This window comes from Oncorhynchus tshawytscha, linkage group LG18, assembly GCF_018296145.1.
Source record: "Oncorhynchus tshawytscha isolate Ot180627B linkage group LG18, Otsh_v2.0, whole genome shotgun sequence".
Taxonomy (NCBI): Eukaryota; Metazoa; Chordata; class Actinopteri; order Salmoniformes; family Salmonidae; genus Oncorhynchus; species Oncorhynchus tshawytscha.
The window spans coordinates 23,917,261-23,944,840 of NC_056446.1; the positions used below are offsets into that span (position 1 = coordinate 23,917,261).

General features: G+C 46.8%; 1 protein-coding gene across 8 annotated transcripts in view; it reads left to right on the forward strand.

The window, feature by feature from the left end:
* The window catches only part of utrn (utrophin), a 334,500-nt gene that overhangs the window by 223,792 nt on the left and 83,128 nt on the right, over positions 1-27,580 (forward strand). For all 8 annotated transcript variants that reach the window (XM_042300851.1, XM_042300850.1, XM_042300854.1 and 5 more), the window contains 5 exons: positions 12,695-12,824; positions 13,950-14,218; positions 14,541-14,687; positions 16,547-16,625; positions 26,309-26,369. In XM_042300851.1, the coding sequence (XP_042156785.1) occupies positions 12,695-12,824; positions 13,950-14,218; positions 14,541-14,687; positions 16,547-16,625; positions 26,309-26,369 (686 nt within the window). The remainder of the gene's footprint in view (positions 1-12,694; positions 12,825-13,949; positions 14,219-14,540; positions 14,688-16,546; positions 16,626-26,308; positions 26,370-27,580) is intronic.

The following is a 27,580-nucleotide window of genomic DNA, read 5'->3' on the forward strand; positions in this document are numbered from 1 at the left end:
GACATAGTGGTTAATAGAATGAAGTAGTTGAAAGTGAAAAGGATCACTTTTCATTTTGACTTCAGGTCTTTCTTACTAGATTGGCTTTGAGTTCCCGCAGAGCCGGAGAGAGCGACCTGGGGCAGATCAGTACCAAGCACCGGCCCTTTGAACACGTCACAGTCCATTACACACACGCACACTAGCTGGATGGTCTGGATGAGGGGAGAAATACATACATATATGCATGGGGATATAGAAATGGTCTGATGTGAGGCTGAGGAAGGTTCCGGTTTCTGAAAGGAAAGAAAGAGAGAAGGTACGCTAAGCCACCTAAATGAATCAAGAGGAAGATATAGGAGGGCTGGAGCAGAGCGTGAGGGAGAGGAGGAAATTGATGATGAAATGACAGTCCCAGAAATGAAGGAGACAGAGAGAGTGATGGAAAGGAAGAGAGATGGGAGAGATCGAGAGAAGGATGAATTTGATGGAGACACGGGCAAATGAGCAGAGGAGGAGGCGGAGAGAGATCGTGATGAAGAGTGCAGGACTCAGTAGGGAGTGAAGAGAGGTAGAGGGCTGGAAACTCATCTCTTTATTGGAGTATATCTATCCTTATATCACCAAGTCAACAACATCAGTTCTCCTCCTATTTGTTTTCACTAAGGTTAGATTCATGTAAACAAGTGAAAGGGGGAAAGGAAGACATTTTGTTATTCCGGAGATGAGCGTTGCCTAAAGTGCCCTTCTCCTCCAGTAAGTGTATGGATTGTGTTTTTGTTTCTGAAATGGCCATAACGTTGACTGATCCAATAAAAGGCCTGTGTTAGCAGCCCACTGATTCAACTCCTCAAGGAGAGAGAAGGAGAAGAGAGCACTTGTAGCCATTTTTAATCACTCCCTCGACTTTTATCTCCATGCAACAGTTGTCTTTGTCTTTTCAGTGTGGGGAGAAGCCACCACAATATGTTGCGTATTTAAAAAGTACTTAGGATTATGTGAATATATCATTAAAGTGGAAAAATAAGAAAATAAGACAAAGGAGTGATTAGGAGTGTTTGTCTGTTATTTACTCGTTTAGAAGGATTTCATCAACTCACTGTTTGTGGAGGCTTGGTTTTAAGAGTGTTGTCCTCATTTTGATAATATTAGTGTCAGTCAAGAGGCTAAGCCAAGCTAACATATTTACACTGCCTATGGTAAGCTAGCTAATGCAATCACTGAGCCAAAGTGAAAGCTACTATCATCAGAGTGGCTACGCTAAGCTAGTTTAATCACACTGTCTGTGTGATCGATTAGCACCATTTACCTGGATGGGCAGGATGTAAAGGACACTGAAATGGACTGCTGCGTCGTCACAACGTTATCTCCCCCAGAGCGAGCGAGAAACAGAGGGAGAGAGAAAGAAAGAAACAAAGAGAGAGGGAGAGAGAAAGAAAGAAACAGAGAGAGAGAAACGGAGCGAGAGAGGGAGAGAGAAATAAAGAAACAGAGAGAGAGAGGGAGAGAGAAAGAAAGAAACAAAGAGAGAGGGAGAGAGAAAGAAAGAAACGGAGAGAGAGAAACGGAGCGAGTGAGGGAGAGAGAAATAAAGAAACAAAGAGAGAGGGAGAGAGAAAGAAAGAAACGGAGAGAGAGAAACGGAGCGAGAGAGGGAGAGAGAAATAAAGAAACAGAGAGAGAGAAACGGAGCGAGAGAGGGAGAGAGAAAGAAAGAAACAGAGAGAGAGGGAGAGAGAAAGAAAGAAACAGAGAGAGAGAGGGAGAGAGAAAGAAAGAAACAAAGAGAGAGGGAGAGAGAAAGAAAGAAACAGAGAGAGAGAGGGAGAGAGAAAGAAAGAAACAAAGAGAGAGGGAGAGAGAAAGAAAGAAACAGAGAGAGAGAGGGAGAGAGAAATAAAGAAACAGAGAGAGAGGGAGAGAGAAAGAAAGAAACAAAGAGAGAGGGAGAGAGAAAGAAAGAAACAGAGAGAGAGAAACGGAGCGAGAAAGGGAGAGAGAAATAAAGAAACAGAGAGAGAGAAACGGAGCGAGAGAGGGAGAGAGAAAGAAAGAAACAGAGAGAGAGAAACGGAGAGAGAGGGAGAGAGAAAGAAAGAAACAGAGAGAGAAACGGAGCGAGAGAGGGAGAGAGAAAGAAAGAAACAGAGAGAGAGAGAGAAACGGAGCGAGAGAGGGAGAGAGAAAGAAAGAAACAGAGAGAGAAACGGAGAGAGAGAGGGAGAGAGAAAGAAAGAAACAGAGAGAGAGAGGGAGAGAGAAAGAAAGAAACAGAGAGAGAGAGAGAAACGGAGCGAGAGAGGGAGAGAGAAAGAAAGAAACAGAGAGAGAGAAACGGAGCGAGAGAGGGAGAGAGAAAGAAAGAAACAGAGAGAGAGAAACGGAGAGAGAGGGAGAGAGAAAGAAAGAAACAGAGAGAGAAACGGAGCGAGAGAGGGAGAGAGAAAGAAAGAAACAGAGAGAGAGAAACGGAGCGAGAGAGGGAGAGAGAAAGAAAGAAACAAAGAGAGAGAGAGAAACGGAGAGAGAGGGAGAGAGAAAGAAAGAAACAGAGAGAGAGAAACGGAGAGAGAGAGGGAGAGAGAAAGAAAGAAACAGAGAGAGAGAGAGAAACGGAGCGAGAGAGGGAGAGAGAAAGAAAGAAACAGAGAGAGAAATGGAGAGAGAGAGGGAGAGAGAAAGAAAGAAACAGAGAGAGAGAGGGAGAGAGAAAGAAAGAAACAGAGAGAGAGAGAGAAACGGAGCGAGAGAGAAAGAAAGAAACAGAGAGAGAGAAACGGAGAGAGAGGGAGAGAGAAAGAAAGAAACAGAGAGAGAAACGGAGCGAGAGAGGGAGAGAGAAAGAAAGAAACAGAGAGAGAGAAACGGAGCGAGAGAGGGAGAGAGAAAGAAAGAAACAGAGAGAGAGAGAGAAACGGAGTGAGAGAGGGAGAGAGAAAGAAAGAAACAGAGAGAGAGAAACAGAGAGAGAGAGGGAGAGAGAACGAACGGAGAGCGAGAGAAACAGCGAGAGGGAGAGAGAAAGAACGGAGAGAGAGAGGGAGAGAGAAAGAAAGAAACAGAGAGAGAGAAACAGAGCGAGAGAGGGAGAGAGAACGAACGGAGAGCGAGAGAAACAGCGAGAGGGAGAGAGAAAGAACGGAGAGAGAGAAACAGAGCGAGAGAGGGAGAGAGAAAGAAAGAAACAAAGAGAGAGAAACAGAGTGAGAGAGGGAGAGAGAAAGAACGGAGAGAGAGAAACAGAGTGAGAGAGGGAGAGAGAAAGAACGGAGAGAGAGAGAAACAGAGCGAGAGAGGGAGAGAGAAAGAACGGAGAGAGAGAGAAACAGAGCGAGAGAGGGAGAGAGAAAGAACGGAGAGAGAGAGAAACAGAGCGAGAGAGGAGAGAGAAAGAACGGAGAGAGAGAGAAACAGAGCGAGAGAGGGAGAGAGAAAGAACGGAGAGAGAGAGAAACAGAGCGAGAGAGGGAGAGAGAAAGAAAGAGAGAGAGAAACAGAGCGAGAGAGGGAGAGAGAAAGAACGGAGAGAGAGAGAAACAGAGCGAGAGAGGGAGAGAGAAAGAACGGAGAGAGAGAGAAACAGAGCGAGAGAGGGAGAGAGAAAGAACGGAGAGAGAGAAACAGAGCGAGAGAGGGAGAGAGAAAGAACGGAGAGAGAGAGAAACAGAGTGAGAGAGGGAGAGAGAAAGAAAGAAACAGAGAGAGAGAAACAGAGCGAGAGAGGGAGAGAGAACGAACGGAGAGCGAGAGAAACAGCGAGAGGGAGAGAGAAAGAACGGAGAGAGAGAAACAGAGCGAGAGAGGGAGAGAGAAAGAAAGAAACAAAGAGAGAGAAACAGAGTGAGAGAGGGAGAGAGAAAGAACGGAGAGAGAGAAACAGAGTGAGAGAGGGAGAGAGAAAGAACGGAGAGAGAGAGAAACAGAGCGAGAGAGGGAGAGAGAAAGAACGGAGAGAGAGAGAAACAGAGCGAGAGAGGGAGAGAGAAAGAACGGAGAGAGAGAGAAACAGAGCGAGAGAGGGAGAGAGAAAGAACGGAGAGAGAGAGAAACAGAGCGAGAGAGGGAGAGAGAAAGAACGGAGAGAGAGAGAAACAGAGCGAGAGAGGGAGAGAGAAAGAACGGAGAGAGAGAGAAACAGAGCGAGAGAGGGAGAGAGAAAGAACGGAGAGAGAGAGAAACAGAGCGAGAGAGGGAGAGAGAAAGAACGGAGAGAGAGAGAAACAGAGCGAGAGAGGGAGAGAGAAAGAACGGGAGAGAGAGAAACAGAGCGAGAGAGGGAGAGAGAAAGAACGGAGAGAGAGAGAAACAGAGTGAGAGAGGGAGAGAGAAAGAACGGAGAGAGAGAGAAACAGAGCGAGAGAGGGAGAGAGAAAGAACGGAGAGAGAGAAACAGAGCGAGAGAGGGAGAGAGAAAGAACGGAGAGAGAGAAACAGAGCGAGAGAGGGAGAGAGAAAGAACGGAGAGAGACTTTCTGACTTTGAATTTCTGTGAATAATTACTTATCATTGACTGTTTATTTCTCCTTATTTCTCCTTATTTAACTTTAGAAAGCCTATTGTAGTGGTTAGGAGTTCATATCTATCTGGATTGGGCTGAATAACTGCAAAGTTCTTCACTGTGTTGGTTGGCTTTCATTTTATTTTACTTAGCGAAGCCAATTCTCAAGTTTCATGTCTTACAGTTTTGTAGGGGATTTTTCTGCCTTTGAGGCCAGAGTAGGTAGAGAAGTAGCCTCAGTTTGGATGAAGACGCCTTCCAGATGTCGATCCTAACACCTCCAATACTGCATAAACAATGTGAGGAGAAACCGCTTTGCAGAGCCACCCATCGAGTTCTGTCACATGTATTCCAGAGTCACACTGACTCCGTCTGCCCGCTCCCTTGTGGGCTCGTAAACCAAATGAGGCTCAAATGGCAGCGGTTTAAAACAGCACTTATCAAACACAGACCTCTTTTTTCTCTCCTCTCTTTTTCATTCCACATGAGAAAAACCACATGACTCAGCAGCACGACAAAAGCAGATTGTTTGTAACCTCGGAGGGGCTGAGGCAGAGCTGAAGGCAGAGCCAAGCAGTTTAATGGCATTTAGCTGCTTCTTAAGTGAGGTCTGAGAACAGGCTGTCATTTATAGTAGCAGAGAGGGGGTGGGAGAGAGAAGGAGTGGGAGGTGGAGAGGTAGAAAGACATACAGAAGGAGAGGGGAAAAGGGAGGGTGAGATGAGAAAGAGATACATTAGAATACTTTGAGGAGACAGTACCATAGGAAAAAGGATTTTGGACCAAAAGAAAGGGATGTGGGAATTAAGTAGAAAAAGGGACAGTGGGACGGAGACAGTGGAGTTGGAATGGGAGAGAGAGACGGGGAAGGAGACAGTGGAGTTGGAATGGGAGGGAGAGACAGGGAAGGAGACAGTGGAGTTGGAATGGGAGAGAGAGAGAGACAGGGAAGGAGACAGTGGAGTTGTAATGGGAGGGAGAGACAGGGAAGGAGACAGTGGAGTTGGAATGGGAGAGAGAGACAGGGAAGGAGACAGTGGAGTTGGAATGGGAGAGAGAGACGGGGAAGGAGACAGTGGAGTTGGAATGGGAGAGAGAGACGGGGAAGGAGACAGTGGAGTTGGAATGGGGAGAGAGACGGGGAAGGAGACAGTGGAGTTGGAATGGGAGGGAGAGACAGGGAAGGAGACAGTGGAGTTGGAATGGGAGAGAGAGACAGGGAAGGAGACAGTGGAGTTGGAATGGGAGAGAGAGACGGGGAAGGAGACAGTGGAGTTGGAATGGGAGAGAGAGACGGGGAAGGAGACAGTGGAGTTGGAATGGGAGAGAGAGACGGGGAAGGAGACAGTGGAGTTGGAATGGGAGGGAGAGACAGGGAAGGAGACAGTGGAGTTGGAATGGGAGAGAGAGACGGGGAAGGAGACAGTGGAGTTGGAATGGGAGGGAGAGACAGGGAAGGAGACAGTGGAGTTGGAATGGGAGGGAGAGACAGGGAAGGAGACAATGGAGTTGGAATGGGAGAGAGAGACAGGGAAGGAGACAGTGGAGTTGGGATGGGAGAGAGAGGGTCAGAGGGAATGAGACAGGGGAGTTGGGATGGGAGAGAGAGACAGGGAAAGAGACAGTGGAGTTGGGATGGGAGAGAGAGGGTCAGAGGGAATGAGACAGGGGAGTTGGGATGGGAGAGAGAGACAGAGGGAAGGAGATGGGAGTTGGGATGGGAGAGAGAGGGACAGAGGGAATGAGACGGGGGAGTTGGGATGGGAGCGAGATAGACAAAGGCAATGAGATGGGAGTTGGGATGGGAGAGAGAGGGACCGATAGAATGAGACAGGGGAGTTGGGATGGGAGAGAGAGGGACCGATAGAAGGAGACAGGGGAGTTGGTATGGGAGAGAGAGGGACAGAGGGAAGGAGACAGGAGAGTTGGTATGGGGGAGGGACAGAGGGAAGGAGACAGGGTAGTTGGGGTGGGAAAAGAGAGGGGGACAGAGACAGGGAGTTGGGATGGGAGATAGAAGTAGGGACAGAGGGAAGGAGACGGGAGTTGGGATGGGAGAGAGAGGGACAGAGGGAAGGAGACAGGAGAGTTGGTATGGGAGAGAGAGGGAGGGACAGAGGGAAGGAGACAGGGGTAGTTGGGATGGGAAAGAGAGAGAGGGACAGACAGGGGAGTTGGGATGGGAAAGAGAGGGAGGGACAGAGACGGGGGAGTTGGGATGGGAGATAGAAGTAGGGACAGAGGGAAGGAGACAGGGGAGTTGGGATGGGAAAGAGCGAGGAGAGGAGAGGAAGGGGGGATTGATATAAAAAAGAGTGATTAAAGAGGGATAGAGGTAGAGAAGTAGAGAGTGACAGTAAAAGAGAAAGGGAGGAGAGACTGGAAATAGCCTTCTCTCCTCTCTGCTGTGTTGTGATGTTGTCTTCCTCTCATATCTCCTCATCAGCACAGGGCAGGGGCCAATAAGACTGTCTGCTTTGCTGCTCGCACACACGCACACACACACACAGCCAAAGTCACAGCTACAAGATACACTCCAGGTTTCTAGTGGATTGATGTGTAAAAAATGTCATACTGGAAGGCTTTGTCACAAACTGTAGCACCACTTATTCTTCTGTTAGTTGAAGTGGAACATGTTCACTCTTCTGGGTCACTGTCTTACCAATACTGTAACTCCTGTATCAGAGAGGAGGGAGGTAAAGGGAAGACTGTGTCAACCTCTGACTTTCATGCATCTTCTTTCATTTATCTTGTCCACAGGTTCTGTTTTGGGTCCGGCACTTTTCAGTTTATATATGTTACCCTCTGGCAGAGTTATCAGAAAGCACAGTATTGATTTTCACTGCTACGCAGACGATACACAACTTTTACATTTCTGTGTCACCAGAGGATTTTAGCTCCGTTGATAAATTATTAGACTGTATTAGTGATTTAAATACTTGGATGGCCCTCAACTCCTCCAGCTAAATCATGACATGACCGAGGTACTTATTGTTGGAGCCAAAGCACAGAGAGAGAATCGAGTCGCACATTTTAATTCACAGGCAATAAAGATAAAATACCAGGAACAAAAACCTAGGTGTTATTTTAGATTCTGAACTCAATTTCAAATCACATATTAGGAATGTGACCAAAATAGCTTTTTACCACCCGAGGAACATTGTCAAGATGCGGCTATTTCTCTCTCAGGCTGATACAGAGAGACTCATCCATGCTTTTATTATAAGCAGGCTTGACTACTGTAATGGTCTCCTGTCTGGTCTACCCAAGAAAGCCATTGGTCAACTGCAAAACATCCAGAATTCTGCAGCACGGGTACTGACTAAGACCAGATGGAGATCACACATTACACCGGTGTGGAAGTCTGCATTGGTTGCCTGTGAGTTTTACAATTCATTTTAAGATTATTCTATTGGTTTATAAATTAATCCACGATTGTGCACCCAATAACCAATATGCAGAAACAGTTTGGGATATATTAAAAACCTAAACATAAAATGTGCTATATACACAAACATCTGTCACAATAATCATATTACTTGTATTTTTTAAAACAAGCACCTTATAAATTGCACAATACATGTCAGACATGCTTTTAAGTTATGTACCAAGTAGGTCCCTCAGGTGTTCTGGCACTGACCTTTTAACTACCCCAAAGCCTTGGACCATGAGGCATGGAGAGACAGCCTTTAGTTACTATGACCCCAGCCTCTGGAATAGCCTGCCAGAGAACCTGAGGGGGACCAAGAGGCATGGAGAGACAGCCTTTAGTTATTATGACCCCAGCCTCTGGAATAGCCTGCCAGAGAACCTGAGGGGGACCAAGAGGCATGGAGAGACAGCCTTTAGTTATTATGACCCCAGCCTCTGGAATAGCCTGCCAGAGAACCTGAGGGGGACCAAGAGGCATGGAGAGACAGCCTTTAGTTATTATGACCCCAGCCTCTGGAATAGCCTGCCAGAGAACCTGAGGGGGACCAAGAGGCATGGAGAGACAGCCTTTAGTTATTATGACCCCAGCCTCTGGAATAGCCTGCCAGAGAACCTGAGGGGGACCAAGAGGCATGGAGAGACAGCCTTTAGTTATTATGACCCCAGCCTCTGGAAAAGCCTGCCAGAGAACCTGAATGAGGCAGAAACTGTGGACATATTTAAAATAAATCTTAAAAACACATTTTTATCTTTGCTTTTCCTTAGGATTCTTTTCAGTTTTTATTGTTTTTCTTTAGTTTTTTTTTTTTTCCGACTACAGTATGTTTGTCGTATAGTGAATATGTTTATTTTCATAGTTTTTTCCGACTACAGTATGTTTGTCGTATAGTGAATATGTTTATTTTCATAGTATTTTCCGACTACAGTATGTTTGTCGTATAGTGAATATGTTTATTTTCATAGTTTTTTCCGACTACAGTATGTTTGTCGTATAGTGAATATGTTTATTTTCATAGTTTTTTCCGACTACAGTATGTTTGTCGTATAGTGAATATGTTTATTTTCATAGTTTTTTCCGACTACAGTATGTTTGTCGTATAGTGAATATGTTTATTTTCATAGTTTTTTCCGACTACAGTATGTTTGTCGTATAGTGAATATGTTTATTTTCATAGTTTTTTCCGACTACAGTATGTTTGTCGTATAGTGAATATGTTTATTTTCATAGTTTTTTCCGACTACAGTATGTTTGTCGTATAGTGAATATGTTTATTTTCATAGTTTTTTCCTGTGAAGCACATTTGGAGTTGAAGTTGCATTCCATGTCTGAAATGTTCTGTATAAATAAATGATTTGATGTTCCCCTCTTCTCCTCCTCAGATAGATGGTAATCTCTTATCTCATCCTGGCAACTGAGAAACGTTGTTTTATTTCCTCTTGAAAGGGGATGCATCAGCTCTTTTTCATTTCTACTCTGAGTGTTTTTCCTCAGGGTCCTTCAGTGTTACGGTGACTTTCTGAACTGAAGTTACTCCGGAAGATTGAGTTGTTCTTTATTGGCGCTGTCTGTCAGACTTTTTTGGGTTACCGAGGGGACAGAGGGTTACTGGCTGGAAGGGGTGACCGTGGCATGAGTAACGCCGAGCATTGCCATGGTGACGCGCCTCTGCCTTGGCTTACTCTCCTTTTTGAGGACGAGACGTCGTGGCGACTGGAAGATGCTAGAAGACGCTGTTATTTTTTGAACCTTCTGCCAGTACCCGTCCATTGCCCCTTTTCGTGTGATCAAAAGGCACGTGCATCGCCTCTGCCTTTCAATGTCCTTGTTCTCCCTTCATGTCTTGACTCCAAACTATGATGAATAAGAAAAGTAACAGTCCCTCTTTCTAGCTCTCAAAAAGTGTTTAATTTTGAAGAAAAATAATATGATATATATTCTGAAATGTGATTTATGACTTGAAGTTTCCTAAAATCTAATCAACTGTCAACATTTCCTTTTCTGCAAGTATTTTCTTATGTCTGTCCAAAGTCCACTCAAACCAACATGCTGTCATATAGTCTTCAATAGATGTGGGCTGGTGTTGCGTAACAAATGGAACCCTCGCAAAATCTGCTACCTCGTATTCCTCATCTCATCCTGTCTGCTCTAACCACAAGCCTTTTTGTAAGCAAGGCTCCCAATCTAATGAAGTTCCTTATAGCGTTTCCCTCGAAGATCGTCCTCACACAAAGCAATCACACAGTCCGATAGGCATCAGAGTCCCCCTGGGGTCCTGGATATATTAAAACAAGAATAATTACCCTGGTACATGTCGTCCAGATTTCCTCCTCTTCCTCTCCCATAGTGGATGTTTTGGCAATAATGTTAGTGAGGTTGTTTAGAAACTCACCCCTGGTCACCACTGGACTAACCGGCCTGTAGTGAGTCTGTGTGTGTCTGTCTGTCTGTGTGTGTCTGTGTCTTCGTCTGTGTCTGTGTGTGTGTGAGGGAGGGAGGATGTGGGGGCAGAAAGAAAGAGGATAGTAGAGAGAGTGAGGTTGAGTTAGTGAAATAGAATGCAGGGAGAGAGCAAGTCAGAGTGTGTGTGTGTGTGTGTGTGTGTGTGAGAGGGAGGGAGGGAGGGAGGGAGGAAGAGGAAGTGAGTGTGTGTGTGTGATGTGGCATTAGTGAGTGTTTTGATGAAGACTGCAGGTCTGTGTCGTGAACAGCTCTGAGTGAACGCCTCAGTTCATTTCACTTTGACCTCCGGGAAATCTCATTTGACCTGCCATTCCTGCCTTCGATCGCTGCTCTGTTTCATTTTCTCGCTCCTGCTCTCTCCCTACCTCTCTCCTTTCCTCTCTCCTTTCCTCTCTCCTTTCCTCTCTCCTTACCTCTCTCCTTAACTCTCTCCTTAACTCTCTCCTTAACTCTCTCCTTAACTCTCTCCTTAACTCTCTCCTTGACTCTCTCCTTACCTCTCTCCTTTCCTCTCTCCTTACCTCTCTCCTTAACTCCCTCCTTAACTCTCTCCTTAATTCTCTCCCTACCTCTCTCCATACCTCTCTCCTTAACTCTCTCCCCACCTATCTCCTTACCTCTCTCCCCACCTATCTCCTTACCTCTCTCCTTACCTCTCTCCTTACCTCTCTCCCTACCTCTCTCCCCACCTATCTCCTTACCTCTCTCCCTACCTCTCTCCCTACCTCTCTCCCTACCTCTCTCCTTAACTCTCTCCCTACCTCTCTCCCTACCTGTCTCCTTAACTCTCTCCTTAACTCTCTTCCTACCTCTCTCTCCTTAACTCTCTCCCTACCTCTCTCCCTACCTCTCTCCTTAACTCTCTCCCTACCTCTCTCTCCTTAACTCTCTCCCTACCTCTCTCCCTACCTGTCTCCTTAACTCTCTCCTTAACTCTCTCCCTACCTCTCTCTCCTTAACTCTCCCCCTACCTCTCTCCCTAACTCTCTCCCTACCTCTCTCAATCTATCATTCTCCCTTTCAATGAGAGAAGGCCAGACAGGGAGCACGTTCTAAATTGCTGCCATCACCTGAATGAGATATTTGTGTGTGTGTGTGTGCGTGTGTGTGTGTGCGTGTGTGTGTGTGCGTGTGTGTGTGTGTGTGTGTGTGATTATGTGTGTGTGATTATGTGTGTGTGATTATGTGTGTGTGATTATGTGTGCGTGATTATGTGTGCGTGATTATGTGTGTGTGTGTGATTATGTGTGTGTGATTATGTGTGTGTGATTATGTGTGCGTGATTATGTGTGTGTGATTATGTGTGTGTGATTATATGTGTGTGTGTGTGTGATTGTGTGTGTGATTGTGTGTGATTATTGTGTGTGATTATATGTGTGTGTGTGTGTGATTGTGTGTGATTATGTGTGTGTGATTATGTGTGTGTGATTTTGTGTGTGTGATTATGTGTGCATGATTGTGTGTGTGATTATGTGTGTGTGATTGTGTGTGTGATTATGTGTGTGTGATTATGTGTGTGTGATTATGTGTGCGTGTGTGATTGTGTGTGTGATTGTGTGTGTGAATATGTGTGCGTGTGTGATTGCGTGTGTGATTGTGTGTGTGTGTGCGTGATTGTGTGTGCGTGATTATGTGTGCGTGTGTGATGTGTGATTATGTGTGTGATTGTGTGTGTGATTGTGTGTGTGATTTGTGTGTGATTGTGTGTGTGATTATGTGTGATTGTGTGTGTGATTGTGTGTGTGATTGTGTGTGTGATTATGTGTGATTGTGTGTGATTGTGTGTGTGATTGTGTGTGCGTGTGTGATTGTGTGTGTGATTGTGTGTGTGTGTGTGTGTGAGTGTGTGCGTCTAGACCCTGGTTCCTTTGAATGTAAAACGTGTGATTTTAGGATGAAAGGTGGAGTTGATTAAAGTGAAATGTAAGTGTTTGACTTTGATATGGAGATGGTAGGTCAGATAGGCTATCAAAGCAATGAACCCTGGGACAACAGAGTTCACATACAGTTCACAGCCTTCATGGTACTGGGAGATGACAACTCTGATTCCAATACAGGCACTTATACTCCGACTGAGCCACTTGAACATTTAGAAATAGGTACTGTAATGACTGTCGCTATCATTTTGATAAAAATAGCTTATTTATTGCTTGAGTTCACTAATGTGGTCTATGACGCTGTTTGATCAAATCGGGCAGAATCCAAAGTTTTCTTTCAGTTATAAAATAACTCATTTATGAGTTGTGGATCTCAAGTTAGGAGTAAGACATTCCGGTTCAAAAGATACAAGGTATTGACCAGTTCCTGTCTGTGTTTCTCACCAGGCCTTGCGGTCCGAGCTGAAGGACCGTGAGCATGTTGTGGTCAGTACGCTGGATCAGGCACGCATGTACCTGGCTGACCAGCCCATCGAGGGACCGGGAGAACCACGCAAGAACCTACAGCCCAAAACAGGTAAGTCTCCTGTCACTGCCTAGACTGAACACACAAATACACAGACACACACACACACATTCACACACACACACACACTTCCTTGAAAAGCAGCTCTGAAGTTCCCCAGTCCACTTGATGATTTTGTGGTGTGTGATATGAGGCTTAGAATACACCCAAACACTAAATATGCACCGTATTTTATTAGTAATTCTGTCTCTAAAGGCCGATCGGCCCAGTGGCTTAAACAGTGAAGTCGTTGCTACTGTACATCTGCACATTTCCTCGTTATCAGAGCCTGGATGTTCAATAATGTAGGGACCCCATGAGATGGTCTGGGAGGGTGTGGACAGAGTTGAGAGCAGGCAGAGATCTGGCACTTCCGTCTTCTTTGATGTAGTTATTGAAGGCCTCTTGTCGAATCAGTGGTTAAGAGCTGCTCTGAGAGCTGTGATGGGCAGGATGGTTTCATTCTGGTGGATATAAAATCAGAAGGTGAAACTTATCTGAAGCAAACACTAAGATGACCTCAGATGCTGTCATGTGTGGCTGTAGAGGGTATATCTGATCTAAAAACCTGTGATAGCTCGGATACTTTCACAGGAGGGACAAGGGGCTTCACAGAGTAAAAATGATCTGAGACCAGTGATAACAGGGACACCGCTGTCTCCTCTAGTCATGTCTGAACCCAGTGGCTGAGAAGACCTTCTCCGACCCAATTAAATGCTCCCAGAGTTTCCCTGGCTTTTGTTTGCATTTCAAACTTCTCATTATTAAAGCAGACAGCTCCCACGCCAGTCCTGTCTGGGGTGTGTGGCTATCTATGTCTGGCAGACCGACAAACAGACAGAACGACCCGCTGTATATAGTTTGGGTATAATGTGTATAATTATGTTGTATTCAAGCTGCATTTGTAAAAGAGACCTAGGTCTTAAATGTCTTAAATGTAAAATAAAAAGAATAGAAAATGTGTGCCTGAATGCTTCAGATCAGGGTGTCTGAGATTGAGATGGTCTCTGACACGCTGATTTCAGGTCTGCAGACAAGATAAACATTTAGTCATGCTCTTTTCTCTTCAGAGTAAATGTCTCGATGTTCCAGTCTTTGTCCTCTCCCTCACTCCCCCTTTCTCTCCTCCCCTCCCAGACCTGACTCCAGAGGAGAAGGCGCGGGGTGTGGCCAGGGCCATCAGGAAGCAGACAGCGGAGGTGCAGGAGCGGTGGGAGCGTCTGCAGGGCCACGTGGGTGGATGGCAGAGCCAGGTAGAGAGGGCCTTAGAGAGGCTACAGGAGCTCCAGAGCAACATGGACCAGCTGGACCTGCGGCTAGCCAGGGCAGAGGAGACCAAGGCTGTCTGGCAGCCTGTAGGAGACCTGCTCATAGACTCACTGCAGGACCACATAGCGAAGACCACGGTGAGGGGGGTCTGGAGAGTTACTAGTCTATTAATGGGGGGAGAGAGAGAGGGAAGGTGTTTTTACATTCACTACCACACATTTAGGGCCGACAAGGCCTTGCAGGTAGCTCCTAGCAGGTAGTAATTGACCTGTACATACAGTACATCAATGGCCAAAAATGAATAACCTGTCACCATCTAATCACTATTGGCTCAGGTATTACCCCAGCACTGTAATATGTACAGTATCAGGACATTGTCACAATCAAGACTAAACGCTGTACTGATAATGTAATGTACATCTGTCTGATCGGAGTATTTTGTTTGTGTGTGTGTCCCAGGTCTTCAAGGACGAGATGTCCCCTCTGAGGCAGGACGTGTGTGAGGTGAACGAGCTGTCTGGTGAGCTGGCTCCTCTGGATGTCCAGCTGTCCTCCATCTCCTCCAGACAACTGGACAACCTCAACATGCGCTGGAAACTACTACAGGTGGGCAATGCGTGTCACGCCTAACACCTTCCCCCCTTTACAGGTGGGCAGTGGGTGTCACACCTAAAACCTTCCCCCCTTTACAGGTGGGCAAAGGATGTCATGCCTAACACCTTCCCCCCTTTACAGGTGGGCAGTGGGTGTCACACCTAAAACCTTCCCCCCTTTACAGGTGGGCAAAGGATGTCACACCTAACACCTTCCCCCCTTTACAGGTGGGCAGTGGGTGTCACACCTAAAACCTTCCCCCCTTTACAGGTGGGCAAAGGATGTCACACCTAAAACCTTCCCCCCTTTACAGGTGGGCAAAGGATGTCACACCTAAAACCTTCTCCCTTTACAGGTGGGCAAAGGATGTCATGCCTAACACCTTCCCCCTTTACAGGTGGGCAGTGGGTGTCACACCTAAAACCTTCTCCCTTTACAGGTGGGCAAAGGATGTCATGCCTAACACCTTCCCCCTTTACAGGTGGGCAAAGGATGTCACACCTAAAACCTTCTCCCTTTACAGGTGGGCAGTGGGTGTCACACCTAAAACCTTCTCCCTTTACAGGTGGGCAAAGGATGTCATGCCTAACACCTTCCCCCTTTACAGGTGGGCAAAGGATGTCATGCCTAACACCTTCCCCCTTTACAGGTGGGCAAAGGATGTCACACCTAAAACCTTCTCCCTTTTAAAGGTGGGCAATAAGTGTCACGCCTAAAACCTTGCCTAAAACAATCTCCCTTTTATGTGCCACGAGAAGAGGTGTCACAGCTACAACCCTCCTCCTTTTTAGGAGTTGTCATACTCTGGTGTAGGTGTCACAACTAACATGTCCCTCCTTTTAGGAGCCATCTTATTCTCCCCTCTGCTTGTCTGTACACTCATGTTTATTGTCCTTCAATGTCATACTAGCTCTCCTACTGTCTTGTAATCCAGTATTTCTGTCCCTCTCTTTTCACCTGTTTGTTCTTGTTCTTTCTCTCATTATTCCTTCCCTCCTCTCTCTCTGTCTGTCAGCACGCTGCAGCTCAGACACACCGTGAGGGAAGGGGAGAGGTGGCCCTCCACTTGTCTGCCTCTACAGGGGCCTTATTTCTGTATTGGTACTGTTTCCTTCTGTCACTGTAGATCAAATTCACCCCACCCCTCTTTTGATCACTTGGTTCAATCTGATTTGGGACACGCTCTGTGTTTTTGGGGCTGGGCAGGATTCACCCCTGGTGGTTTTGTGTGTGTGTGTGTGTGCGTCCGTCTCCTCTTGTGTGATCTAAATTTCCCTTAGATATGTCAGTCCAACCCATCTCTATGGTGTTGGTGTCCTTGCTCAAGGTTCCAGTGCTTTAGCATTGTATGATCTGTGACCTGGTCCAGCTTACTGATGGCTGGGATCAGAACACTACTCTGACACCCCTCAGGCTCAGTTGTCACTGTAGTGCTTGAATCAATCTGGGTTTGTGCTGCATGTATGAGTGGGCTTGACCGTGTTTGTGAGAGAGAGACAAGAGACAAATAAAGAAAGAGAGAGATCCTTCTCCATACCCCCCACCCCTGGCATTACCATGCAGGAGTCGATGATGACCACTGATATAGGAAGCCACTTTGATCTGATCAAACAGAAGGGCACACGGCAGGACTCAGACCCCAGTCGCCAGTCACCCCATAGAGATTCACTGGGGTATGATGAAACTGTGGAAGCCAAGTCTCCTGGTTCCCTGTGTAGAGACAGCCTTATTTCCTCCCTGTAGGGAGGATGACTGAGTCACTGCTCACAGTGAGGACACTCAGCAACACACACACACAGCTGGGCCGGTCGATATAGAGCTGGCGGGGTGCAGATGTGTGTGTAACGCTCTCTCCTCTTTCTGGTGTGCAGGTGGCCGTTGAGGAGAGACTGAAACTCCTTCAGGAAGCCCACAGAGACTTTGGCCCGTCCTCCCAGCACTTCCTCTCCAGTGAGTAGCCAATGACTGCCCTTGATATGTAATACAGCCTACGAATGTCTTGGCGGTAGCCTATCCATGATGGGGGAGGAAGTTTTGCTGTTCTTTTTGTCAGGGTTGTTTTGATGTCAGCCATCATCCACTGCCTCCTATACACACACGCACACAGACAGACACACACACACAGACACACACACACAGACAGACACACACAGACAGACACACAGACAGACACACACAGACACACACAGACACACGCACGCACGCAGACAGACACACACACACACACAGACAGACACACACAGACACACGCACACAGACAGACACACACAGACAGACGCACACAGACAGACACAGACAGATAGACACACACAGACGCACACAGACACACTCACACAGACAGACACACACAGACACAGACACACTCACACAGACAGACACACACAGACAGACACAGACAGACAGACGCACACAGACAGACGCACACAGACAGACGCACACAGACAGACGCACACAGACAGACACAGACAGACAGACGCACACAGACACACACACACAGACAGACACACACACAGACAGACACACACAGACACACTCGCACAGACAGACACACACAGACACACTCGCACAGGCAGACACACACAGACACATTCACACAGACAGACACACACAGACACACGCACACAGACACACGCACACACAGACACACGCACACACAGACAGACACGCACACAGACAGACACACGCACACAGACAGACACGCACACAGACAGACACGCACACAGACACACGCACACAGACACACGCACACAGACACACACAGACAGACACACACAGACACACACACGCACACAGACACACAGACACAGACAGACACACACAGACACACTCACACAGACAGATGCACACACACAGACAGACACACTCACACACACAGACACACGCACACAGACACACGCACACACAGACAGACACACGCACACAGACAGACACACGCACACAGACAGACACACGCACACAGACAGACACACGCACACAGACAGACACACGCACACAGACAGACGCACACAGACAGACGCACACAGACACACTCACACAGACAGACACACACACAGACACACTCACACAGACACACACAGACACACTCACACACACAGACAGACACACAGACACACACACACAGACAGACACACACAGACACACGCACACACAGACAGACACACGCACAGACAGACACACGCACACAGACACACACACACAGACAGACATACACACTCACACAGACAGACACACACAGACACTCACACAGGCAGACACACACAGACAGACAGACGCACACAGACACACTCACATACAGACACACACAGACAGACAGACACACACAGAGACACACACAGACACACACACACAGACAGACACACACAGACACACTCACACAGACAGACAGACGCACACAGACAGACACAGACAGACACACACAGACACACAGACAGACGCACACACACACAGACACACAGACAGACACACACAGACACACTCACACAGACACACACAGACAGACACACGCACACAGACAGACACACTCACACAGACAGACACACACACACACAGACACACTCACACACACAGACACACTCACACAGACAGACACACACACAGACACACTCACACAGACAGACACACACAGAGACACAGACAGACACACACAGACACACTCACACACACAGACACACGCGCACAGACAGACACACGCACACAGACAGACACACACAGACACACACACACAGACAGACACACAGACACAGACAGACAGACAGACACACACAGACACACGCACACAGACAGACACACACAGACACTCGCACACGCACACAGACAGACAGACACACAGACAGACACACACAGACACACTCACACAGACACACGCACAATGACAGACACACGCACACAGACAGACACACTCACACAGACACACTCACACAGACAGACACACACACACAGGCACACTCAGACAGACACACACACACACAGACACACTCACACAGACAGACACACTCACACAGACAGACACACACACACAGACACACTCACACACACAGACACACAGACAGACACAGACAGACACACACAGACACACGCACACAGACAGACACACGCACACAGACAGACACACGCACACAGACACACGCACGCACACAGACACAGACAGACAGACACACACAGACACACACAGACACACAGGCACAGACAGACACACACAGACACACACACGTAGACAGACACACACAAACACACTCACACAGACACACTCACACAGACACACGCACACAGACAGACACATGCACACAGACAGACACACTTACACAGACAGACTCACACAGACAGACACACACAGACACACTCACACAGACAGACACATGCACACAGACAGACACACTCACACAGACAGACTCACACAGACAGACACACACAGACATACACACACACACAGACACACTCACACAGACAGACTCACACACACACACAGACACACTCACACAGACACACTCACACAGACAGACACACACACACACTCACACAGACACACTCACACAGACACACACACACACAGACACACACACACACACACACACACAGACACACTCACACAGACACACACACACAGACATATACACACAGAGTCAAGCAGGTTGTTTGCAGGCCACAAGGTTCTTTACTCTTGAATAATTCAAGGCTTAATTACAACTCTCCTCTGACTTCCTCTAGTTAGTTATTCTCCTCTCAGACCAGAGTGGCCATTAACCAGGAAGAGAATGAGGGAGGGAGGGGGAGGGAAGAGACGAGGTGGGATAGAGGGCAGAGAGTGAGAACATTAGGAACAGACAGAGAAAGCCAGACTCTACCTCTCCCTCCTTCCATCCCCATTTACAACATGTATACACCCCAGGAATATTGTTTTTCATGACTATGTCCCCTTCCTCTCTCCATCTCATATGCAACCCCTCTTTTATCTACCCCATTTGGCTTTGACATGGATCCAAAATGTCCGCTGTATGATAACAGGATGGGATGGGGACGAAACTGAGCCGCATCGTGTCCATAGACTTGAGTGGTGCTGACAGCTGAGTTACTGTACCAGACAAGATGACATTTTGACAAGATGACATTCTGGCGCTCCTTTCATCTCTCATACAGTAGATATTAAAATACTATGAAAAGGAATGGTAGATTATTATTAAAGTGTCCGTCTTTCCGCCCATCCTTCCATCCATCCATCCTTCCATCCATCCAATCCATCCATCCATCCTTCCATCCATCCATCCTTCCTTCCTTCCTTCCATCCATCCATCCTTCCTTCCGGCGCCGACAGAGATGGCCGCCTCGCTTCGCGTTCCTAGGAAACTATGCAGTGTTTTGTTTTTTTACGTGTTATTTCTTACATTAGTACCCCAGGTCATCTTAGGTTTCATTACATACAGTCGAGAAGAACTACTGAATATAAGATCAGCGTCAACTCACCATCAGTACGACCAAGAATATGTTTTTCGCGACGCGGATCCTGTGTTCTGCCTTTCAACCGGGACAACGGAATGGATCCTATGCGGTGACCCAAAAAAACGACTCCGAAAAAGAGGGAAACGAGGCGGTCTTCTGGTCAGACTCCGGAGACGGGCACATCGTGCACCACTCCCTAGGATTCTTCTCGCCAATGTCCAGTCTCTTGACAACAAGGTTGATGAAATCCGAGCAAGGGTAGCATTCCAGAGGGACATCAGAGACTGTAACGTTCTTTGCTTCACGGAAACATGGCTCACTGGAGAGACGCTATCCGAGGCGGTGCAGCCAGCGGGTTTCTCCACGCATCACGCCGACAGAAACAAACATCTTTCTGGTAAGAAGAGGGGCGGGGGCGTATGCCTTATGGCTAACGAGACATGGTGTGATGAAAGAAACACACAGGAACTCAAATCCTTCTGTTCACCTGATTTAGAATTCCTCACAATCAAATGTAGACCGCATTATCTACCAAGAGAATTCTCTTCGATTATAATCACAGCTGTATATACCTCCCCCCCCAAGCAGACACATCGATGGCTCTGAACAAACTTTATTTGACTCTTTGCAAACTGGAATCCATTTATCCGGAGGCTGCATTCATTGTAGCTGGGGATTTTAACAAGGCTAATCTGAAAACAAGACTCCCTAAATTTTATCAGCATATCGATTGCGCAACCAGGGGTGGAAAAACCTTGGATCATTGTTACTCTAACTTCCGCAACGCATATAAGGCCCTGCCCCGCCCTCCTTTCGGAAAAGCTGACCACGACTCCATTTTGTTGATCCCTGCCTACAGACAGAAACTAAAACAAGAGGCTCCCACGCTGAGGTCTGTCCAACGCTGGTCCGACCAAGCTGACTCCACACTCCAAGACTGCTTCCATCACGTGGACTGGGATATGTTTCGTATTGCGTCAGATAACAATATTGACGAATACGCTGATTCGGTGTGCGAGTTCATTAGAATGTGCGTTGAAGATGTCGTTCCCATAGCAACGATTAAAACATTCCCTAACCAGAAACCGTGGATTGATGGCAGCATTCGCGTGAAACTGAAAGCGCGAACCACTGCTTTTAATCAGGGCAAGGTGACTGGTAACATGACCGAATACAAACAGTGCAGCTATTCCCTCCGCAAGGCTATCAAACAAGCTAAGCGTCAGTACAGAGACAAAGTAGAATCTCAATTCAACGGCTCAGACACAAGAGGCATGTGGCAGGGTCTACAGTCAATCACGGACTACAAGAAGAAATCTAGCCCAGTCACGGACCAGGATGTCTTGCTCCCAGGCAGACTAAATAACTTTTTTGCCCGCTTTGAGGACAATACAGTGCCACTGACACGGCCTGCAACGAAAACATGCGGACTCTCCTTCACTGCAGCCGAGGTGAGTAAGACATTTAAACGTGTTAACCCTCGCAAGGCTGCAGGCCCAGACGGCATCCCGAGCCGCGCCCTCAGAGCATGCACAGACCAGCTGGCCGGTGTGTTTACGGACATATTCAATCAATCCCTATACCAGTCTGCTGTTCCCACATGCTTCAAGAGGGCCACCATTGTTCCTGTTCCCAAGAAAGCTAAGGTAACTGAGCTAAACGACTACCGCCCCGTAGCACTCATTTCCGTCATCATGAAGTGCTTTGAGAGACTAGTCAAGGACCATATCACCTCCACCCTACCTGACACCCTAGACCCACTCCAATTTGCTTACCGACCAAATAGGTCCACAGACGATGCAATCTCAACCACACTGCACACTGCCCTAACCCATCTGGACAAGAGGAATACCTATGTGAGAATGCTGTTCATAGACTACAGCTCGGCATTCAACACCATAGTACCCTCCAAGCTCGTCATCAAGCTCGAGACCCTGGGTCTCGACCCCGCCCTGTGCAACTGGGCACTGGACTTCCTGACGGGCCGCCCCCAGGTGGTGAGGGTAGGCAACAACATCTCCACCCCGCTGATCCTCAACACTGGGGCCCCACAAGGGTGCGTTCTGAGCCCTCTCCTGTACTCCCTGTTCACCCACGATTGCGTGGCCACGCACGCCTCCAACTCAATCATCAAGTTTGCGGACGACACAACAGTGGTAGGCTTGATTACCAACAACGACGAGACGGCCTACAGGGAGGAGGTGAGGGCCCTCGGAGTGTGGTGTCAGGAAAATAACCTCACACTCAACGTCAACAAAACTAAGGAGATGATTGTGGACTTCAGGAAACAGCAGAGGAACACCCCCTATCCACATCGATGGAACAGTAGTGGAGAGGGTAGCAAGTTTTAAGTTCCTCGGCATACACATCACAGACAAACTGAATTGGTCCACTCACACAGACAGCATCGTGAAGAAGGCGCAGCAGCGCCTCTTCAACCTCAGGAGGCTGAAGAAATTTGGCTTGTCACCAAAAGCACTCACAAACTTCTACAGATGCACAATCGAGAGCATCCTGGCGGGCTGTATCACCGCCTGGTACGGCAACTGCTCCGCCCTCAACCGTAAGGCTCTCCAGAGGGTAGTGAGGTCTGCACAACGCATCACCGGGGGCAAACTACCTGCCCTCCAGGACACCTACACCACCCGATGTTACAGGAAGGCCATAAAGATCATCAAGGACATCAACCACCCGAGCCACTGCCTGTTCACCCCACTATCATCCAGAAGGCGAGGTCAGTACAGGTGCATCAAAGCTGGGACCGAGAGACTGAAAAACAGCTTCTATCTCAAGGCCATCAGACTGTTAAACAGCCACCACTAACATTGAGTGGCTGCTGCCAACACACTGACACTGACACTGACTCAACTCCAGCCACTTTAATAATGGGAATTGATGGGAAATGATGTAAATATATCACTAGCCACTTTAAACAATGCTACCTTATATAATGTTACTTACCCTACATTATTCATCTCATATGCATACGTATATACTGTACTCTATATCATCGACTGCATCCTTATGTAATACATGTATCACTAGCCACTTTAACTATGCCACTTTGTTTACATACTCATCTCATATGTATATACTGTGCTCGATACCATCTACTGTATCTTGCCTATGCTGCTCTGTACCATCACTCATTCATATATCCTTATGTACATATTCTTTATCCCCTTACACTGTGTATAAGACAGTAGTTTTGGAATTGTTAGTTAGATTACTTGTTGGTTATTACTGCATTGTCGGAACTAGAAGCACAAGCATTTCGCTACACTCGCATTAACATCTGCTAACCATGTGTATGTGACAAATAAAATTTGATTTGATTTGATATATATTCACCCTCCATCTACAGTGGCTTGCGAAAGTATTCACTCCCCTTGGCATTTTTCCTATTTTGTAGTTTTACAACCTGGAATGAAAATTGATTATTTGGGGGTTTGTATCATTTGATTTACACAACATGCCTACCACTTTGAAGATACAAAATATTTTTGTTGTGAAACAAACAAGAAATAAGACAAAAAAACTAAAAATTGAGCGTACATAACTATTCACCTCCCCAAAGTCAATACTTTGTAGTGCCACCTTTTGCAGCAATTACAGCTGCAAGTCTCTTGGGGTATGTCTTTATAAGCTTGGCACATTTAGCCACTGGGATTTTTTCCCATTCTTCAAGACGAAACTGCTCCAGCTCCTTCAAGTTGGATGGGTTCCGCTGGTGTACAGCAATATTTAAGTCATACTACAGATTCTCAATTGGATTGAGGTCTGGGCTTTGACTAGGCCATTCCAAGACATTTAAATGTTTCCCCTTCAACCACTCGAGTGTTGCTTTAGCTTAGGGTCATTGTCCTGCTGGAAGGTGAACCTCGGTCTCAGTCTCAAATCTCTGGAAGACTGAAACAGGTTTCCCTCAAGAATTTCCCTGTATTTAGCACCATCAATCATTCCTTCAATTCTGACCAGTTTCCCAGTCCTTGCCGATGAAAACATCCCCACCGCATGATGCTTCCACCACCATGCTTCACTGTGGGGATGGGGTGATGGGAGGTGTTGGATTTGCGCCAGACATAGTGTTTTCCTTGATGGCCAAAAAGTGACATATTAGTCTCATCTGACCAGAGTACCTTCTTCCATATGTTTTGGGAGTCTCCTACATGCCTTTTGGTGAACACCAAACGTGTTTGCTTATTTTTTTCTTTAAGCAATGGCTTTTATTCTGGCCACTCTTCCTTAAAGCCCAGCTCTGTGGAGTGTACAGCTTAAAGTGGTCCTATGGACAGATATTCCGATCTCCACTGTGGAGCTTTGCAGCTCCTTCAGGGTTATCTTTAGTCTCTTTGTTGCCTCTCTGATTAATGCCCTCCTTGCCTGGTCTGAGATTTGGTGGGCGGCCCTCTCTTGGCAGGTTTGTTGTGGTTCCATATTCTTTCCATTTTTTAATCATGGATTTAATGGTGCTCCGTGGGATGTTCAAAGTTTCTGATATTTTTATATAACCCAACCCTGATCTGTACTTCTTCACAACTTTGTCCCTGACCTGTTTGGAGAGCTCCTTGGTCTTCATGGTGCCGCTTGCTTGGTGGTGCCCATTGCTTAGTAGTGCTGCAGACTCTGGGGCCTTTCAGAACAGGTGATTATATATACTGAGATCATGTGACAGATCATGTGACACTTAGATTACACACAGGTGGACTTTATTTAACTAATTATGTGACTTCTGAAGGTAATTGGTTGCACTTATTTAAGGGCTTCATAGCAAAGGGGGTGAATACATATGCACGCAACACTTTTCCGTTTTACATTTTGGAATATTTTGTGTATGTCCATTACATGAAATCCAAATAAAAGTCCATTTAAATTACAGGTTGTAATGCAACAAAATAGGAAAGATGCCAAGGGGGATGAATACTTCCGCAAGGCACTGTATCCCTACATCCCTCCAATTATCCCTCCATCCATCCCTCCATCTATCCTTCTATCTATCCCTCCTTCTATCCCTCCCTTCATCCATCCCTCCCTCCATCTATCCCTCTATCCATCCCTCCTTCTATCCCTCCCTCCATCCATCTATCTATCCCTCTATCCATCCCTTCTTCTATCCCTCTCTCCATCTATATCCCTCTATCTATCCCTCCTTCTATCCCTCCCTCCATCTATCCCTCCTTCTATCCCTCCCTCCGTCTATATCCCTCTATCTAACCCTCCATCCATTCATTTTTTTCTCCATACAGCGAATATGCAGGCAGTGTGTGTAGGTTAGGTGTATACAGGGGAGGGAAAGGCTTCCATCAACTTCTGAGCGCCTCTCTGTGAATGGCTTACGACAGCTCGTGTTCCTCTCTGTGAATGGCTTACGACAGCTCGTGTTCCTCTCTGTGAATGGCTTACGACAGCTCGTGTTCCTCTCTATGAATGGCTTACGACAGCTCGTGTTCCTCTCTGTGAATGGCTTACGACAGCTCGTGTTCCTCTCTGTGAATGGCTTACGACAGCTCGTGTTCCTCTCTGTGAATGGCTTACGACACAGCTCGTGTTCCTCTCTGTGAATGGCTTACGACAGCTCGTGTTCCTCTCTGTGAATGGCTTACGACGTGTTCCTCTGTGAATGGCTTACGACAGCTCGTGTTCCTCTCTGTGAATGGCTTACGACAGCTCGTGTCCCTCTCTGTGAAGCTTCAGCTGTGTTCCTCTCTGTGAATGGCTTACGACAGCTCGTGTTCCTCTCTGTGAATGGCTTACGACAGCTCGTGTTCCTCTCTGTGAATGGCTTACGACAGCTCGTAAAGTTTTATGTCATCACATTTGACAGCTTTTATTGTCCTGTCAGTCTGTTGGTTGTTTTTGGGCTTTGAAGATCAGCTAACTCATCCGCTTCTTTCCGTTTGTTCTCCCCTTTGTCTGTGAAGTCTAAGAATAACATGCCATTAGAATATATTAAACAGCTATTATTAAGAGGACGCAGCCCCTTCTCACAGATAGAGCCGTCTTAACTCGCTCCAACTGTCCAATAGTTATGCACATTACTTTTTACATTTCATGCACAGTGGGAATGTTATTTGGAGAAAAGTCCATTACGTTATGGAGCTATTAGTGGATATTTGCGGAAGCAGTCGACTCGGGAGACTAAATAGATTATTGTGCTGCAAATAACGCTGTGTTTTTAATGGTATATTTTTTCTCCACAGCCTCTGTGCAGCTCCCGTGGCAGAGAGCCGTGTCTCAGAATAAGGTTCCATACTACATCAAGTGAGTTCTACTGTACTAACTGGTAACATACTGATTATGTATGCTAGACTAATCACTTTCTTTATGCTTATTTTATGGTAAGTATTTGCATAACAATGGTTGAAACCTGCTGTGTGTTTGTTTTTATGTACGCATGTGCGGCTGGTTTTACTTGTGAGCGTGTATGAGTGCATGATTCTATTCATACTCAGTTTTCCAGTTGAATTCTTGGAAGTTTCCACTGTTGTAATATTGAATTTGAGGTGATTTTAGGTGTCATGGCTACTGTTGCTCATTCATTTAACTGGGGGACTTTTCAACTGGCACAATACCTGTGATAATGCCTAGGTATTCATGGACTCCATTATCGTAGTACCATAGCAGAGATATTGCTGCTTAAGATCACATTTCCCATTGTAATACATTCACAGTCAAGCAGCACAGCAGACAGTGTGTCCATTTAAAAGGCAGATGGGGTGAGAGAGGTTTGTGCTGATAGCTACTCAGTATGGCTTTCAAAGTGTCTCAATGCACCTTGGACACATGTTAAGAGAGGGAGAGAGAGAGAGTGACAGAGAGAGTTAAAGGGAGGGAGACAGGTGGACAGAGAGAGTTAAAGGGAGGGAGACAGGTGGACAGAGATAAAGGGAGGGAGACAGGTGGACAGAGTTAAAGGGAGGGAGACAGGTGGACAGAGTTAAAGGGAGGGAGACAGGTGGACAGAGTTAAAGGGAGGGAGACATGTGGACAGAGAGAGTTAAAGGGAGGGAGACAGGTGGACAGAGTTAAAGGGGAGGGAGACATGTGGACAGAGAGAGTTAAAGGGAGGGAGACAGGTGGACAGAGTTAAAGGGAGGGAGACATGTGGACAGAGAGAGTTAAAGGGAGGGAGACATGTGGACAGAGTTAAAGGGAGGGAGACAGGTGGATAGAGAGATGGGGTAACTGAGAGAAAGAAACGGAGAGAGAGGGATAAGAAAAAAGAGCGATTCATATGAAAGGAGGGTGGGTGAGAGGTAGGGGTAGGTTGAAGGGGTGAGAAGGAGGTAGAGGTACAAAAGACAGGTTGAGAGAGAGATACTGAGTGAGAGAGGGAGAAATCCCTGTAAACAGCTGATGTTTGTTTACCCCAGGAGCTTTGCACTGGAAGGGATCCGAGATGAAAGGGCGAGAGAAGCTGGGAGGAGAAATGAGGACAGGTTTAGAACTCTGGTATCAACAACAGCTGTCTC